General features: G+C 44.9%; 1 protein-coding gene across 1 annotated transcript in view; it reads left to right on the top strand.

Annotated features, from left to right (window-relative positions):
- Positions 1 to 769: 769 nt before the first annotated feature.
- CORIN (corin, serine peptidase) overlaps positions 770 to 16458 on the top strand; it is a 124305-nt gene continuing 108616 nt past the window's right edge. Inside the window, 2 exon segments of the mRNA XM_066185701.1 lie at positions 770 to 875; positions 878 to 954. Of these exon segments, the coding sequence (XP_066041798.1) occupies positions 770 to 875; positions 878 to 954 (183 nt within the window).

Genomic DNA, 16458 nt, shown 5'->3' with positions numbered 1-16458 from the left:
ACCCAGCTGCAGTGCCAGTTGCATCTTCCTGTGACTCCTGGAATGGTCCAGAACTGTTTCTATTCTTGGAGCACACACTTCTGCCTCTTTTGTACTCCCTATTTTGCCTTTTGTCCTGTTGATTTTATCATTCTTGGATAGTATCGGTGAGCTCCGTTGTGTGCACATACCAAGGCTTTAGTCAGACTTGACATCTCTGAACGCAAATACTGGGTAAGGGGACAAATATATCAAATGCAGGTCTTAAAAGCTGGTATCTTACGGGGGTAGGACATTTGCTCTGTCATTTGCAGCTTCTGGCAGCACTTGTCTCTTGGCCTGAGAATTTTGCTTCAACAGATACGCAACAACCAGTACATCCCTCCAGCTGCGGTCAGGACCAGGACCGCTGCGGGGACAAGGGGTAACGTCGTCGGGTCGCGTCGCCGCTGTTCTCCCGGGCAGCGCTTCCTCGCAGGGGAGGGACGGGGCACGGCAGGCTTGTCGCCAGGGGGGTGGGACCCGCGGGGAAGGAGCTGGAGAAACCTGTTGTTGGCTTCGGGAGCTTCCTCCTGCCGGAGCTCCTTCCTCTCCGCTTCTGCGGTGCCAGTGCCTCTTTCAGCTCTCTTTGGAGCCTTAGAGGCGAAGCTGCGACAGGCCAGTCTCTGCTACGGAGGTAAGCGCTGCAGTCCTTGCGGACGCGAAACTCTCCGTCCCTGGGCTGAAAGGAAAGCCTTTGCCTGACCATAATGTAAAATTAAACGCAGGGAAGTCCACCCGGGAACTGCGGATGAATGAAGGAACCCGGGAGTCTGGCCCACGCTTGCCAACCTCCGCTCTGAATTCTGCGCTTCGACTCGGTGGGCCGAGAGCGCCTGCAGGTCCGTGCGCTGGCTTCGTTCGGATCGCTTCAGCCGCAAGTACGCGTCCGGGCGGCCCGGGGGCCAGGGCGCGGCGGAGCGCCGTCGAGCCAAGGTAAGGGGTGCGAGGGTCTGGCTCCGCGGGCTTTTGCCCCTTATATTATCTCTGCCTCAGGCTTGTCTTGCCACCTGAAGCCCTTCGCAGGGTGACGAGGCGTCCCTTAACCGGATTGGGGGGGGGGAGGGGGGTGCAAAAACTGCGTCCACTTCATCCGCTCTCCCTGGCTTTAGGGCGAAATTACCAAGTGGGCTGTCTCTTAGCTTGTCCCCAAGGGGTAGAGCCTTGTGTGCGAAAGGGGTGGGGATGTGGCTCTTTCTCGCGGAGGTTTATTATTATTGGGTGGAGGAGCGGGGAGGGGGAGTCTGCAGAGCAGACAAAATGCGAAGCCCTTCCCGCAAGTGTGTCTGCGCGGGAGGTGGGTGGACACGGTTCGTTAGTGACCGAGGTGGAGAAAGGTGAGGGGGCGGCCAAAGTGGAGAGGGGTCAGCAGCAGCCCGAGCATGCTCTCCACGCAACAGTTCCCTGCCCTGCCTGCGGAGGAAGAGCGCTACCGACAGGTTCTCTCCACCAGGCGGGTAAGGCGAACCTCAGGGCGCTCCCCTCCTCACGGAGGGCCGCCTGGGGACCGCGGGCCGGGGGATTGGGAGGGCGGCTGGCTCCGCCGCTCGGCGACCCCTGGGCTGCGGGCGGGGATATCCCCGGCCCCCGCCGGCCCAGCGGGCAGTTCCCGTGCGCAGGGCACAGCCTGCGCTGCCGCCGCGGGGCTGAGCGAGCGGCAGGTTACTGGGGCAAGCGGAGAAGGAGCAAGCCCCTCTCCGAGCCCGCCGAGCTGTTGTAGCGAGAGCGGACCCGTGGCTCGCAGGCAGGGACGGGGCCGTGTCCCCCCGATGCGCGGCCTGGGGGACGGCCGGGGACAAGTGACCGCCCGCGCCCAAGCCTGCTGCGATGGGGCCGTCCCGGAGCGCTCCTGTGTCGAAACTTGCGGGGACGCGCCGGGGACGGCCGCGCACAGAGGCGCGGGATGCGGGTCAGCCGCAGCCAACAAGCATTCGCTGTCGGCGTCTCAGGGAGAGCCGAGCGGCGCTCTCGCCCCGGTTTTCTCTCCAAGCGCGGAAGATCAGCGGGGCTGCTGTGCGCGTTAAGTGCTCTGCCGCTGAAAGGAGCGGGGAGGAGTTGGCCGAACGTGGCAACAACAGGTCCGGCCAGGATTTGCAGGAGCAAAGTTTGGGCTTAACCTCTGGCAGGGCTGTCAGTGCAGCTCCATCGGCAGCCGGGCTCCCGGCGAGCCGATGCACCGTGACCCCGGCGCGGTAGTTGCTCCCCGGCATCAGCCGGGATCGGGCTTTACCCCAGGCGTCGGTGCACCCTGCGGTCGGGTGGAGCGGCCCCCACCCCCTTCCACGGCTGTCCGGCGGGACGGTACCGCCTGCCGCCACCACCCACGGGAGGAGGTTATCCTGTGCAGGGTCACAGATGGGGGCACTTCATCCTTCCATGGAGAGCCAGCCTGTGTGGTTGTAAGTGTCCGAAGGGGATAACGCGGGCGTGGGCAGTCGCCCCAGCACACACCTGTGGGGAGGGATGAGGGGGTCTGCCCTTACGGGAGAGGCTGCATAAGAGGGGGCGAGAGGGAACTTGCAGGAGGTGGCTGCTGCGCCAGTGAGAACTTGCAGGGTGGGTACCTGCCCTTCCCTCCGCAGGCCGGGGCGCAGGTGTCTCCGCAGTGTCCCCGGCGGGGGTGGCTCTGCCAGAGGGGCCGCAGCTGTACAGCGGGGCCGGTGTGGAGCCCACGGCGAGCGTGCGGGAGCGTTCGCAGGGAGGGACCGACTGCCCTCGCCCTCTCCGCCGCCGAAGGGACCGGCGAGGGCCGCGCAGCAGCGCTGAGCCTGATGCCTGGCACTTGTGGAGAGGGCGACGGAGCTCCTCGCGCTGTCACACCGACCGTATGCGACCGAAATGCCACAGCAGGGGGATTCATAAGGTTCTAAACAGGGCAGTATACTTAAGTGGTATCATTGCTCCCCTTGATTTAAAATGCAGAATCCTTGGATGCAATTCATGGCAGGAGATTAATTAACTTAAATTACTAACATTGTGGTTGAGAGGGTGAAACTCTGAAGTGAAATCAAATATCTAGAGCTTTTAATGTATTCACGGGTTCTCTTGGGAAGTTTTGGCTTTCAGCAGTAAGAGTATGGTAGTGGACTTTTCCATATGGCTACATACATGCACCCTTCCTGTGTTCCTAAAAGATGGAACAGTCAGCAGGACTAAATTCTTTAGTTTGCTTTTGTAATGGATGCTCTAGGTGGAGATCTCTGTTATAAGCTTCGTGGGTACTGTGTGGCACACAGATAAATGAATGTAGCCCAAACAACTAAAAAGTTGTAATACAGGAAATTAGAGAACTGCTCTGCCTGTGTCCCTATAAAAGCTGGTGGCATCCCCAGAGGACCTTGGACATCTGGGTTCTGTACAAAGATGGGGACTCCTCCAGGTGAACAAGGGAATCCTAAACAGTGTTCAAACCTCTTTTAGAAATGAAATGCTCATGACTTTTTTTTCCCTCCTCCAAAGGCCATTTATGAAGTACCCCAAAAGGCAGACGGGTCTTTCTGCCTGTGGAGAAGCCTGGCCCTCCAACTCTACACAAAATCCTCACTCAGCATGCATTTTGAAGGAAGCCACCAGCACTCATTTTCTTGAGAAGGCTCTTATGGTGGTGAGACAGGCAGCACAGCAGGCTTTCCCATGTTAGAGGAGTTTGCTTGTGCTCTTAGTATCTCATGAGGCCATCAGGGCAAAATATTGTTTTTCCTGAGTATTTTGGAGCTGGAACTATAGAATACTGAAGAAAATATTCACTTCTGGTTCACAAGTCTTAGCTGCCACTCGACTGTAGGCAGATAACTTGAGTGTCCAGTGAATTAAAATATTGCATATAGATGGTTGGAAATGTTTCATGATTGGAGGTGTTCTATAAAATGTGCACAGGGCAATTTTATATGATGTCTCTGTTATTTTTTGGCTGTTAATTATGTATTAGATGATGTCTGCAGATACAAGTGAAAGCCAGGACTGTTAACAGTGCCAGTAATTATTTTAAAATGTGAGTTGACTTGAACGTAGGAGTTGCCTTTATTTTTTTTTTTAATTTTTCTTGTCCTGCTAAGCTGATATACATGTTTAGGTCTTAGCACTCGGCTCCCTTGAGGAACATTACTGTCTTGGCATTATATTAAGTCCATGTATTGCCAGACGCATAATTTCTTGTCATTACTCGCATAACCAGACAAGGAATGTGTGCAGGGGCTGAGGTGGATAAGCACCTAGACAGAAATCTCATTTGTCAGAAGGAGAATGGTCCTGTCAAGTGGATGTGGAAGAGTCAAGGGAATGTTGGGATGGTTATATCTGGCAAAGAAATCCAGCAGCTCCTGCTCAACTGCTCTAACCACCAAATGCTGAACCATAAAAAACCCTTTGTGCACAAGGGGGAAGACAGCACTTCAAGCAGTGTGGCTAAGTGGATGCTCTGTGAATCTTTGCTATGCTGAGGCCCAGCAGATTCATGTCAACCAGTCCAGGAGACACAATATAAGCACTACTGGCACATCCTTAAGAGATTGGAGCTGTGGCTTTGACCCCACCTACCAGGTCATCTGCTTTCAGGCAGAACAGATCATGCTGTTAGGCAGTTACGTATGATGGCACTATCTCCTAGTGTGGTCAGGTTTTAAAAGAAGGTGCTTATAGCTGCATTGTGTGGGAAGAGTCCTGTCAGCAGTGTCAGGTATCCTTAGCAAGTGCTTACAAGGCCAGATGAATGTCTTGTTTCTGAATGCCAGCCAGGCTTTGGCAGGGGCGGATGTCAGGCCACTTGCAGCAGGGCAGTTTTAGACTTGCACATGCAGCTTAGGCCCTTCCAAATGTGGCTGCCAGACACCTCCTGATACTTAAATGCCTTCAGGATGAAGCAGCTAAGTAAGCAGCAGGGCTTGAGGGGGCCAGTCTGATTACAGTTTGAAATACTGATGCTTGTAGTCTGTCCCAGTTTCTTTCCCTGCTGAAAAGAAACGGACCTCCTAAGTGGCAGGCTGGGTACATACAGTTCTCCAGTGCCAGGAGAGAAGGGTAGGTGATAACCCGCTGTGAAGTGATGGATTGTCATAGTAGGAGAAAGGAAGCTTAAATCCTCCTTGTAAAGGTCTTCACACTCAGAACAGTGAAGGCAGTATCCAGATAGCTCCAGCCTGACTATTCTCATTGCCTCTGAATTTTTAATTCTCTCGGCCCTCTGCAGTCAGTTGTTGTCTTGTGAGCGTGTGCAGTTTCACCTGGAGCCGTCCTGAGCCTCACTCTGGGTGCCAGGGCCTGAGAGCCCTCTCCCCGCTTGCTGGGGCCTGTGACTGCGGGCGCCGCCCGTGCCTGGGGTGGCCCTCACTCCCCGAGAGGCTGCGTAAGTTAGAGTGGGAGGAGAGAGGGAAGGAAGAGCGCCTGGGCTTTGTCCCTTTGGCTCTCGCGGTGGCAGCCCCCGTGTCCGGCGGGCTGTCCCCTCCCCGGCCGCGGCCGCCTTGCCCGGCTGTGCTGAGGGGTGCAGCGGGGGCTGCTCCTGGGTGCCTCTCCCAGTCGGCAGCCCCGCGGCAGAAGAACGCTATGCCGACCGCATCCTTCCCCTCAGTCCCCCGCCCTCTATAAATAACTCTGGCTGAGCTGACCTGTCAGATTCCCCCGGCAGAGCGGATCCCCTGACCCGGGCCGCCTGCAGTGGAAAGTCTGAATGCAAAACATACCGTAGTAAAAATAGAGCCGCGGGGGAGCCCCGCCGGCAGGTCCCGGCGGCTCTCGGGCAGCACCGGGCCCGGCTCCCGCTGCCCCCTGCGGGCTCCCGGCACTTGTCAGCACTGAGAGCTTCCCCCTCTGCTCCTAAATCTGTGTACACTTTAATGCCCCAGTGGTGAATGCTTTTCTCGCTGTCAGATGGAAGCATAATTCATTTTTGCTGTGGAACAGATAGTTCCAAGTAGCATTTTTAATTTCGGCTTACCTTTCTAACCAGCAAAGATGAAAGAAATACGAATAATGGTTTAATATCCTAAATGTAAAAATAATAATGAGATGACTGTCAAGCAAAAGATTCTCATTTCAGAAAGAGGTGAGAACGTTGCTACCTCTGAAGTCTGAATTAGATTCCATCCTGTGCCTAACTTGTGCAGACAACTGCTCCCCTGAAGGGATAGATGCTCCTTGGCTATGGTTTCAAGCCATTACAATTTAAAGCAATGCTTGTAACTAAATTGTGCATATATTATTTCTGGTTGTTTCTGTAAACCTGAATATCTGGAGGTTAAAGCCAGCAACAGACACGAGAAAATGCTGTCTGATGCTGCTGTGCCTTGTCCTGGTGCATCCGTGTCACAGTTCTTGGCCTTCAGTGCTTGTCAGACTCTAGGGGTGGTGGTGGGGTGGCCTCAGCCCACAGCCAAGCACCACGTGGCCACTTGCCCTCTCCCTACCCCATCTTGCAGGATAGAAGATAGAATGAGAAAGCTCATGGGTCAGGATAAAGGCTGGGAGATCCCTTCCTGATTACCATAATGGACAAAACAGACTCGAGTGGAGTAAGTAACTTTACTACTGATTAATACATATTGACTGATTCAGATATTGCGAAACAAAAACAAAACATGAAGCAAGCATTAAAACACTTCAGGAAAACGCCTTTCATTCTCACTTCCCAGACTCAGTTTCATTCCAGACTCCTCCTCTTCCTCCTTGTTACTACCACAGGTGGCACTCAGTCCCTTCAGAGAGGCAATGAACAGCATAGGGAAAGACTGTAGTTCTCTGCTACTCCTTCCTTCTTACTCATCCTCTGCTCTGGTGTGGATCCTCCATGGGCTGCAGTATTTTGGGAGTATTGGCTCTACCATGGAGCACATACTTCTCTGACCTTGGTGTTGGCACTGCTGCTTCTCACTCTTTTCCTACTTCTCTGCCTGTGTGGTGTGCGTGCCCTTTCTTAAATGCTTTTTCGTGGAGGCACCACCAACTTGGTTGATGGGCTCAGCTGTGTCCTGTTGTGTGGATCCAGGTGGAACTGGACATACCTGGCACACAGCAGCTCCTGCTCTCTTCTCAAGGAGGCCAACCTTGCAGTCTTTCCACTGCCAGCAGCTTGTCACCTATGTGGATGTCCACATAATTGGGACAGAAGTGGTGGCCAGCATACTGACCAGAAGAGCAGTGTTGTCTTTGTGGTTGTCTGCTTCTCTGTCCCTCTTCCCCTGTCCCCGAATCATGAAGGGATGAAAAGAATCCAGCCATCCATTTCCAAAAGGAAGTTCTGTTCCTTTTCATAATTTCTGTCATTAGAGTGGAACATTTGCATCATCTGCTTGTTTGGGTGCCACACAGTTTACAGTTCTCTGAGGTTTTTTTTGAGTTGTTTTCAGCATAAGGTAGCTTTTTAGCACGTTGACCTCTAGAAAGTGGATAGAGGCTGAAAATCAGATACTGACAGAGCTGCTTTTGAATGGTGAAGTTTATGCTGGGAGGGTTCAAGCGCTGCCCCTGGGGGACAGCTCCTGTAAGTCTGTGGAAAAAAGGACTGTCAGGTTGCATCACTGCAGGTGCTCCTGTTAGCTATTGCTCTTCCAGAATTCCAAAGCTAACGTTTTCTTGCAAAAGAAATATTTAGTATGTTGAGCATTTAACTAGTCTTCACCTAGTCCTTTAAGGGAAAGGAAGTGAAGGTAGAGTTCCTTTTTTCTTTGGGACTGCAACACATTTCATCTACTCCAATTCACATGTTCTAGTTCAGAGATATTCCTGTAATCAGTGTATGGTGCTCATGCTTTATGACTGTCTGGGTGGTGATTAAAAGTCTGTCTTTCCCTTCTAACATTCCTAAAACCTGTAACACTCAGTTCTGTCATGGACAGAACCTGGTGTTTTAAAAAATAATGTGGTAGAATCTTTCAGAACTGATTTTTTTGATGCCTGAGAGAGATTTCAGTTGGCAGTGATTTAACAGTAGTAGTAACTGCCCAGAGCAATTCTTATTACTGTTCATCACCTCAAAGAACTCCTAGTTTCAAAATAGCCTATACTGTTACTCTAATATTTTTGGAAGTTACTTGGTAGCATCAAAGACTCAGGATGCATTTCCTAAGGGAAGAGACTCTTACTTTCCCCTTTTTCTGCCTCTGAGCGAAGCAGTGAGAAATAGCTCATGTGCTCCTTGCATTGTTTGTCTCACTAGATTTCAGAAAGCAATCAGGTCTTTCTCTTGGAAGTAAAACCTCTGGTCGGTAGCACTGAGGAGTTTTCCGTCCGACATCTCTGAGTCCTGCAGCTCTGCATTCATGCAATAGTACAGCATATAGCTGTAATACACAATTATGTTTTCTCCAGACTCCTGTGGGACAGTGGAGAAACATGGAGATGTCTTCCATTGCTGCTGCTTTCGCTGTCAAATTTTTTGCTGGGTGGGTTATTTTGCCTGTGTTAAAGTTGTCCTGAAACCAGTGGCGCCTGGAGAGTATAGAACCATCACATGCTACATTTCTCAGGCTTTTCCCAGCCTCCTGCATTTTCACATCTCCAGGAAGAAATGCAGACAGCTGAGCTCACCTGGCCTTAACAACCTGTGCATTTTTGCCATGGCACAGTATTGATGGACAGATGTTGCTGAGAGATACTTTATTGTTTGAAAGATGCTAGTTCTGTGCATCTGGAGATATTGTCCAAATGGATAATATATCTGAAATAATATTAGGAACTGTAGATTAAGTAGCTTTCTTCTTCCCCCCCCTTTTTTTTTCTCACATTGCTTTTTGATATGCAGCAACTATGTAACAGAAGAATTAAGTAGTAAATGCCTTTTCTTAAACTTTTTTTTGTCCCTGCTCAGCCATTTAAGCCCTGTAAGCTTAAATAATTTGTAGTGCATGTAGACAAGCCTGGAAAGGAAGTCTGAAATTATGATTGAATGTGTTTAAAAGGTATTAACAAACCATTTTCCCTATGAAGTGAGAGATATGGAATAGTGTTGATGGTAGCCTGGATGGTTTGAGAATCCAGATGGTTTCCATTTGCTTTTTCTTTATCATAGTAAGGATTACTCTATGACTCTTGCAGTTTTCCAAAGAAAATGTGAATGGAAGGAAACCTGGCATCTGTTCTAGTGATGACAAATTGAATATTCCTAGCCATAAATACAGTAGAATTTTTCTTATTTGACAAAATAATTAATCAGGTTGCTATTGTTTCAGTGACTTAGATGGATGTTTTTATCCCATAAACCTTTATGTGATCCATAAAACTTTAGTATTATATCAAAGTCATAGTCAGATATATACACCAATGTAAGTGCCTTGTTAACCCACTTAATCTTGAATTTTCTGTATCAGCTCATTTTTTTTTTTTTTGTAAGTTCAGCAATATTGAATAGTTATTTCTGTCACAATGTCCTGGTAGTTTCAAAAATATCCTTCTCTTTCTTTATTTTCTTTTACTGAAGAAAAATGTTCAAAGATGACATGTTTCAGAAAAAAGTGATATCCTACTTAAAAATGAATGAGTCACCTCTAAATTTTTTAGGTAGTAGGTTATCGAACTTTGTGACATTGTGTAAACCCATTTCCATCTTTGGGAGGAGGTCAAATAAAAATCCAGCTATGCTGAACAGATAAGGCTTTGCTTTGACACTAAATCATGTCCTTTCCTTTGATTAATATTGCTGTTGGCCTTACCTTTGGTCTAAGGGTTAGTATCTTTTTTATTCACAATTCAGAAAAAAGTCAGTAAAGTTAACATTATACATTAAAATCCTAAATTTGAATTCTTTCTAGGCAGATGTTTATAGTTGAAGAATAATTATGCATTTTAATGAAAAATTAGTAAAAATGCATGAAAGATAGAGACATATGCTTCTAAGAAGATTCCTGCACAATTTTTCAGCTTGCATTCCTGTTTACCAGCCAGTTAATGTAATTGAAAGCTTCTGATTTTAAATGGGCTAAGCAATTGCATAATCAGCAAGAGGCATGGTACAGAGGGTTAAGTTACTGATGAGGCATTAACAGGAAAAAAAGGTATGTCCAATTATGAGCTCTAACTACCTTGTGTGGGATGGGGCTTCTGATGGGATTTCTACACAGGCAGCAGGTGACTGATACATGGAATGTGAGCCACAGGACAGGTAGGATTTCTTTTTGCCCTTTCTAGTTTTCCAGGCTTGAAAGATTCTTTCAAGAGAAGGTTTTCCTCTAACAGTATCCCTCCACCCCGTCAAAATGTTTTTGGTTTTTTTTTCCCGATTTTTTTTTTTTTTAATTATTGTCAGAAAGTAGGCCTCTTAGATTTTTCTGTGGGTTTTTTTATGGTTTTCAATTTTGCCTTTCTGGTGCTAAATGACTCTTCTGCAGACATCTGCTCATTGAATTCCCAGCAAGGCAGGAACCTGAAGAGGGTACTGCATTACTCCCTGCTTGCTGGGTTGTGATTCTCAGCAGTGTGTAGCCAGAGGCTTGCCATCACTGTTCAACGTGCTTAGCTCAATGCAATGAACATCTGGGCAGTCAGGAAAGCATTAGAATAGTCTCTCTGTGTGTTCAGAAAAACAGCATGGCACTGTGGAAACTTTAGTGTGTAATTTTTGCAAGCCGTAGAAACTTAAAGAAAACTAATAACCCCTAGAGGAGGAATTCTGCATTAGCTAAAGAGTACTTTCCTCAGAACAATTTCCCACTGCTTGCTGAACTGGGCTGAATGGTTGTTCGTGTTCTGGCACTGAGAAAAATCAGATAATGCTAACCATAGTCTAATCATTAAAATTAATGCCTTTCATACACACTTCATTTTTTAAAAAATCTTTGCTATCTTCCATATGTTTACTGAATCTTACTCATCTTATGAGGCATGGCAACATCGCACATCTTTGCCACCAGCTGTGAGTAATAAAGAAGAGAGAACTTAGAATTGTAGGAAGTTTGCCATCAGCTGTACTGTTTCCTAACCTGAACATTCTTGAGAATTCAACAAAGTACTATTGTAAATGTGGGAAGTATCCCCACAGTAGTTTTAAGTTTACATCAGTGAAATGAAAAATAATTGTAAATATGTACAATATATAAGTAAATATGTAAACAATTAACATTTATGCCAAAAGAGAATCATCATTCACCAGCACTTCTTTTTAAAAATGAAGGTATTACAACATATTGGTATTTAAGAGTGATGCTGCTGTCCTCTAGTAATGATATATATCCTTTTTCCCAATTTTGAGACTGATTTGGACTGACTGTATGTGTTGGCTAATGGTGTGTCCAATTCTTATTTCTAACGAGATGGAGAACAGTGATTGGTATTACACATGGAATCCAGGAAAATCCTTTCTTTTCCACTTCCATCTTTTGCATGAGATGTTGAGCATAGATTACCCATAATGAAGAATCAAGGTCAATAGTTCACTTGTCAATAACTTTCTGATCTCTAAAAAAAACATTTTCAGGGAGACCAATTATTAAATTATTTTTTAATGTTTATTTTGATATCAAATAAATGTTTTTTCAAAGTGCCCTTATAGTCCACTACGTTGCCAGGATAGAACAGTGTATTCTTTCCCTAAAGAACTAGAGGAAATGAGAATAAACTCAGAACTCCAAATCACCTGGCTGCGGTGTCTGTGTCTGAGCGGCCAACTTATTTCCACCTCTCTCAAAGCCTTCAGAACGGGAAGAATGAATTATGAATGAGAAGTTGCACCAGAAGCAGGCTCTCTTAATTGAGTATAGACTGTAAAGATAGTAACTTGGGTGCTGGCACCATCACTGGCAGCACAGCATTTGTCTGTCATCCCAGGTAAAAGCAGATTTGGAAGTGCATATTGGTGGCTCTGCTAGCTGGTTGTTCCTCAGCTAGAAATGCAGAGTGAGGGTGGGTTATGCAGGAGGTATCTGCAGCCACACTGGACAGCCCATCAGGCACACACCAAAGGAGATCTGGCTTGGCAGGCGGCTGGGAAGGGTTTCCCACACATGGGTGAGTGGAACACCACAGATGTGCCTTTGAATTTGGTCTCAGCAAACTTTCTGCTGGCTCGCTCAAACTGAAGCTGGAGTAGGATAAGAACAATGTTGTCACTGAACATGGAGAGACACACCTGAATGTCACCCTGTCCCTTCTGAGCTTCTCCTGCATACCTCCTCAGTTCCAAAGTTGTTTCAATGGCTCACAAAACTGCTGCAATTGTCAGGAGTCAAGAACTCCAAATGTGTGCAACAGAAATGAAGGAAAGAATATCATATAAACGTTTGTAAATCTGAATTGGTGACTGACTTCTGGTGATGCCAGATTTTATTTTTGCAACACTGTATCTCAAATGGGATTAGACGCAGCTTGAAAAGTCTTCTGAACAGAAGTGGACTGTGGGTCTCTGTGGTCGTGTGAAAGGTAAAACATCACCTTATTTTACACCTTGCATCTCCTTCAACGCAGTTTAAATATCACTGACGCAGTTGCACTTTACTTATTTTAAGTGCAATGTACATCAGGAAGATTAAATGTGTTTCAGGTTTATGCTTCAACGAAAAGAATTTGAGTGTACATGGTGTCTAGCAAATATTTGGTGTCAACCAAATATTTCTTTTGGAAAGATATGCCCAGCTTTATATGACATCTTCCTTAGTGGGATACTGTGTATTTTGGATTGATAAATTTCATGGAACAGAAAGGAAGTCTGATCATCAAAATGGACTCATAATGAATTATGTCAGCAATTTGTAATTTCTTTGAGGATGTGGAATTCCCTGGGAGAAGTTACAAGATTACAGTGAACTTGAGCTATCAGGAAACTAGTGCATTTCATTGGCAAATAACAACTTGTGATAATAACATGTTTGCCGACTTGCTGTATGAAAAGGGTTGTTTGGGTTTTTTTCCTGCCTTCTGTATGAAAAGGTGTTTGGGGGTTTTTTGTGGCGCTGCTGCATGAGAAGTTTGGGTGTTTTTTTCCCCTCTAAATGGCATTATTTCCTTTTAGAGTAAGTGTGACACTACTGTTCTTCAATTTGTGTACACTAGAATGTGGATACTGCTTGTATTTGCAGACAGAAGCTGCTTAGTGTCCCGTTTCTTATGCTGTCATTCAGTCTTCAGGGCCCATTTCAGTTTGGCTCTCTAATTCCTGTAACTCTGAAAGTGCAATCTCAGGCAACTTTTTGCCTGTTTGTGTTTTTAGCATGCAACTTTGTACCCTTTTAGGATTTATCTTACACTTTCTGCATGTTACAATGACTATTTAAGTATGTTGTTACATTTTTTTGACCATAAAGTAGTCAAATAGAGGTGCATTACTGACTCCTAACATAAACAGGACAGAATTGATAAAAAAGTAGGCCATTTTCAGCTTCTGTTACTCATTACCAGGCCTTTGGATGTTATGAGTTGATCAGAAAAGGCTGTAAGAATGAATATAGTTAAATATATGTATATGTATATGTATATGTATATGTATATGTATATGTATATGTATATGTGTATGTGTATGTGTATGTATGGTGTTTTGTGCTTAAACATTGACACTTTACATGTTCAGTTTTTGCTCTGTAGCCATAACAAGTGGGAACCATCTTCCTTTAATGGCAAAGGGAAAACTATAATGCCTGGTATGGTCATATCAGTACAGTATCTAGAGATTTAAGATCAACATCATAAGAGCAGATGAAATCACAAGAGTTGACAACTGAGCACTGCTTCAGCATTAGAAGAGGAACAATATCAAGAATAAGGAAGGAGCTGCAGATAGTTTTCATACTCTTACATATTTATTGCTTGGCTCAATAGCAGATTCCTCAATGGCATTGTGAGGACTTCTGAGGACAATGGCATTATGAGGTCACCTGTTTACTGCCCCCTGATGTTCTTTCTGCATTTCATGGTGGTACTTCCTTCCACTTCTTTCCATTACAAACACTGAATAACGCTTTGGTGTATGACTTGCTCAAGATATGTTAATGCTTCTGATTTAAGAGGTGACTTCTACATTTCTGTGTAAAGACCCATCATGCACAGAAGATACTGACAGCAGGCAATTAGCTCTAATGATACTTCTTTATTGGGAGAACATCTGTTAGTTCTGTGGTGACAACAGCAGGAGATATTTTTGTCAAGTGCTTATACCATGATTCAGGCTGTTTTATAGACTAGTACCTTAGATACTTTTAGTATCTAAAAGGAAAATTGCATGCTACCATAGGCTTTTCGCCCATAAATCTTAATGTAATCTGTCATTCCTTTAATATGACAGGCATGTTATTGAAATGACAGCCATGAGATCAGATTCTTTCCACGTCTTGCAGAAAATAAGCTGTGGATTTTGGTCCAATGAATTTTTAGTCTTTTTGTGGTCAGATGGGACTACACACTCATTTCCATCTTAATTTTTTCCTGCCTCTGTGGTTCCAGAAAATAAACTGAGCAGTCTGATCCAGCACTTCTAGATAAACCTAGAATTTTTTTAACAAAAATCTCCACTGAAATTAGCTTAGAATTTCTTTTTAGTCTGTTTCCTTTGTTGCAGTTATTACTGAAAGAATGCCACTCAGATAAGCAGCAGTTAATGTAATTTCATTAGGGACAAAACTTAGCTGTCAGAAGAAATTATCTGATGTTTTTAGGCATCCTGTCTTCTGTCTATATTCTTGTTAAATACAAAACTTGTTTGTATTAAAAGCAAACGACTTCTTGCTTTAAAAAAACCCCCGATACTTTGTAGCTATAGTGCACGTATTTAATTCAGAAAAATATTTCTTAGATTGAGGTTTCTAACAATAGTGATGGGAAGACAACTTGCACCAGTGTTCTTGAAATACTGAGAATATGTTTTAGTCCAGTGTTACAGATTTTTGGCTAAATCTATTTTATGCTGATATCTTTAGCATTTAGGCTTGATTTTTTCAGGGGGCCCGCAAGGATTCTGTTTTTAAGTCTTCTTGTCCTTCCCTTGGAAAGGGAAATAAATATGTGTCTACCAGGTACTTCAGTCTTAGAGACTTAGAGAATGAGTCAGAGAAGCTATTAAGTACACAGAGAGTTGAGGGAGACTAGTTTCTTCTCTCAGCCACTAACCTAGAAGCTTGAAGTGAGCCAAGGAATAAGCGTTTGGCACCCCTGTTTCCTTCCATAGGCCCATTTTTATCTGAAGGTTCCATTATTTATGTCTTTAGTCTATTATTTGTTCTTCTATTCCATTATTTATTAGAACTGAGAGAACGTCTGAAGTTTATGCAGATACCATTGTCACACTAGAGCACTTCAAGCTGGTGCGTGTATTCTTTGTGCATTGCAATGTTTGGTGGCAAGAGGAAAGGAAATACTATTAGGCAGCCTACGAAAAATAGGTGTAATGCATTCATGTTTATCTATAGAACACTTTATTAAATTCTCATTGCTGATATAGGAACCAGTGGCACTATCTCTAGTTTTAGTTCATATTCATCAGAGAAATTGACAGAGAAAACTAAGGTAGATGTTCAAGTGATGAAAAATGGTAAAACTGGGAAACTGGAAAAAATAGGTTTATGCTTGCATTGTAACTGATGATGATTGAAACAGGTGTATTGTTTTTCCAAAGGTCTTTACCTGTAGAAGGGAAAAATATGACATGCTGTTTAGTTGCCTAAAATTTTTTGCCTAAATATTTACTTTGCTGTTCTACAGATCAAGTAATTCACGGTGCTTAGAGAAGCATGTCTTTAACAATACAGCATTCTTTTCTTGAGCAGTCACTGAAAGCAAATTTGGATTCAACAGCCCATTTTAAAATCTGTGGCAGTGAGTTGTCAATACAAAGATTGATGTTTATTGCTTTCAGGAGTGGACAAGAAAGAAAATATTTGATGTTCTTATTTAGTATTGAATATTTATATAAAGTAAATAGTATTCACAATGCCAGGAGACTTTAGAAGACATTTCTCACAGAAACAGAGGATCGCCAGAAGTTCACTGTTTTAATTGGCAAATATTTAATGTATCTACTAGTTTAATGCATGTGCCCAACAGTGGTGGTAACTGCTCTCAGTTAAGCATTGTGCTTGAGATTACTAAGATCTTATGTACCTCCAGAATATTCAATGTCACCCCCTCCTCACAAAAAGAGTCAAAAAGTGATGATGGACACTATTTCTGAATGTTTTTTCAAATATTGGAGAACAAAATTTTGTTCTTGCTTGCTAAGTTTTCACTCCTAAGACAAAGTCTTGTCTTAGGACAAGTCATGGGTCAGAATATCCTTTGTATTACACTGGGAAGAGTTGGACATTTCTGCTTGGCACTTGAAAGAAGTGCATCTTGGTTGGGAGTGATTTCCTTAGAAAAATGAGCTGGATATAAAATTTATTTGTCTCGAAGAAACTCAGAATCAGCTCCTGAGTGCCTTGATCACTGGGCTGTGTAGTGATAGTCTTGCTTCTTGTTGTCTGGCCCAGAAGAGCCTAAAAAAAAGGTTCTTTTTTACAGAACATCATTATTTCAAGGCATGGCATGCTCTGATTC

The sequence above is a fragment of the Chamaea fasciata genome, unplaced genomic scaffold, assembly GCF_029207755.1.
Source record: "Chamaea fasciata isolate MVZ Bird 193981 ecotype frontalis unplaced genomic scaffold, bChaFas1.0.hap1 SCAF_6, whole genome shotgun sequence".
NCBI lineage: Eukaryota > Metazoa > Chordata > Aves > Passeriformes > Sylviidae > Chamaea > Chamaea fasciata.
Note: the sequence above shows the minus strand (reverse complement) of the source record. Positions and strands in the feature narration are given on the sequence as shown.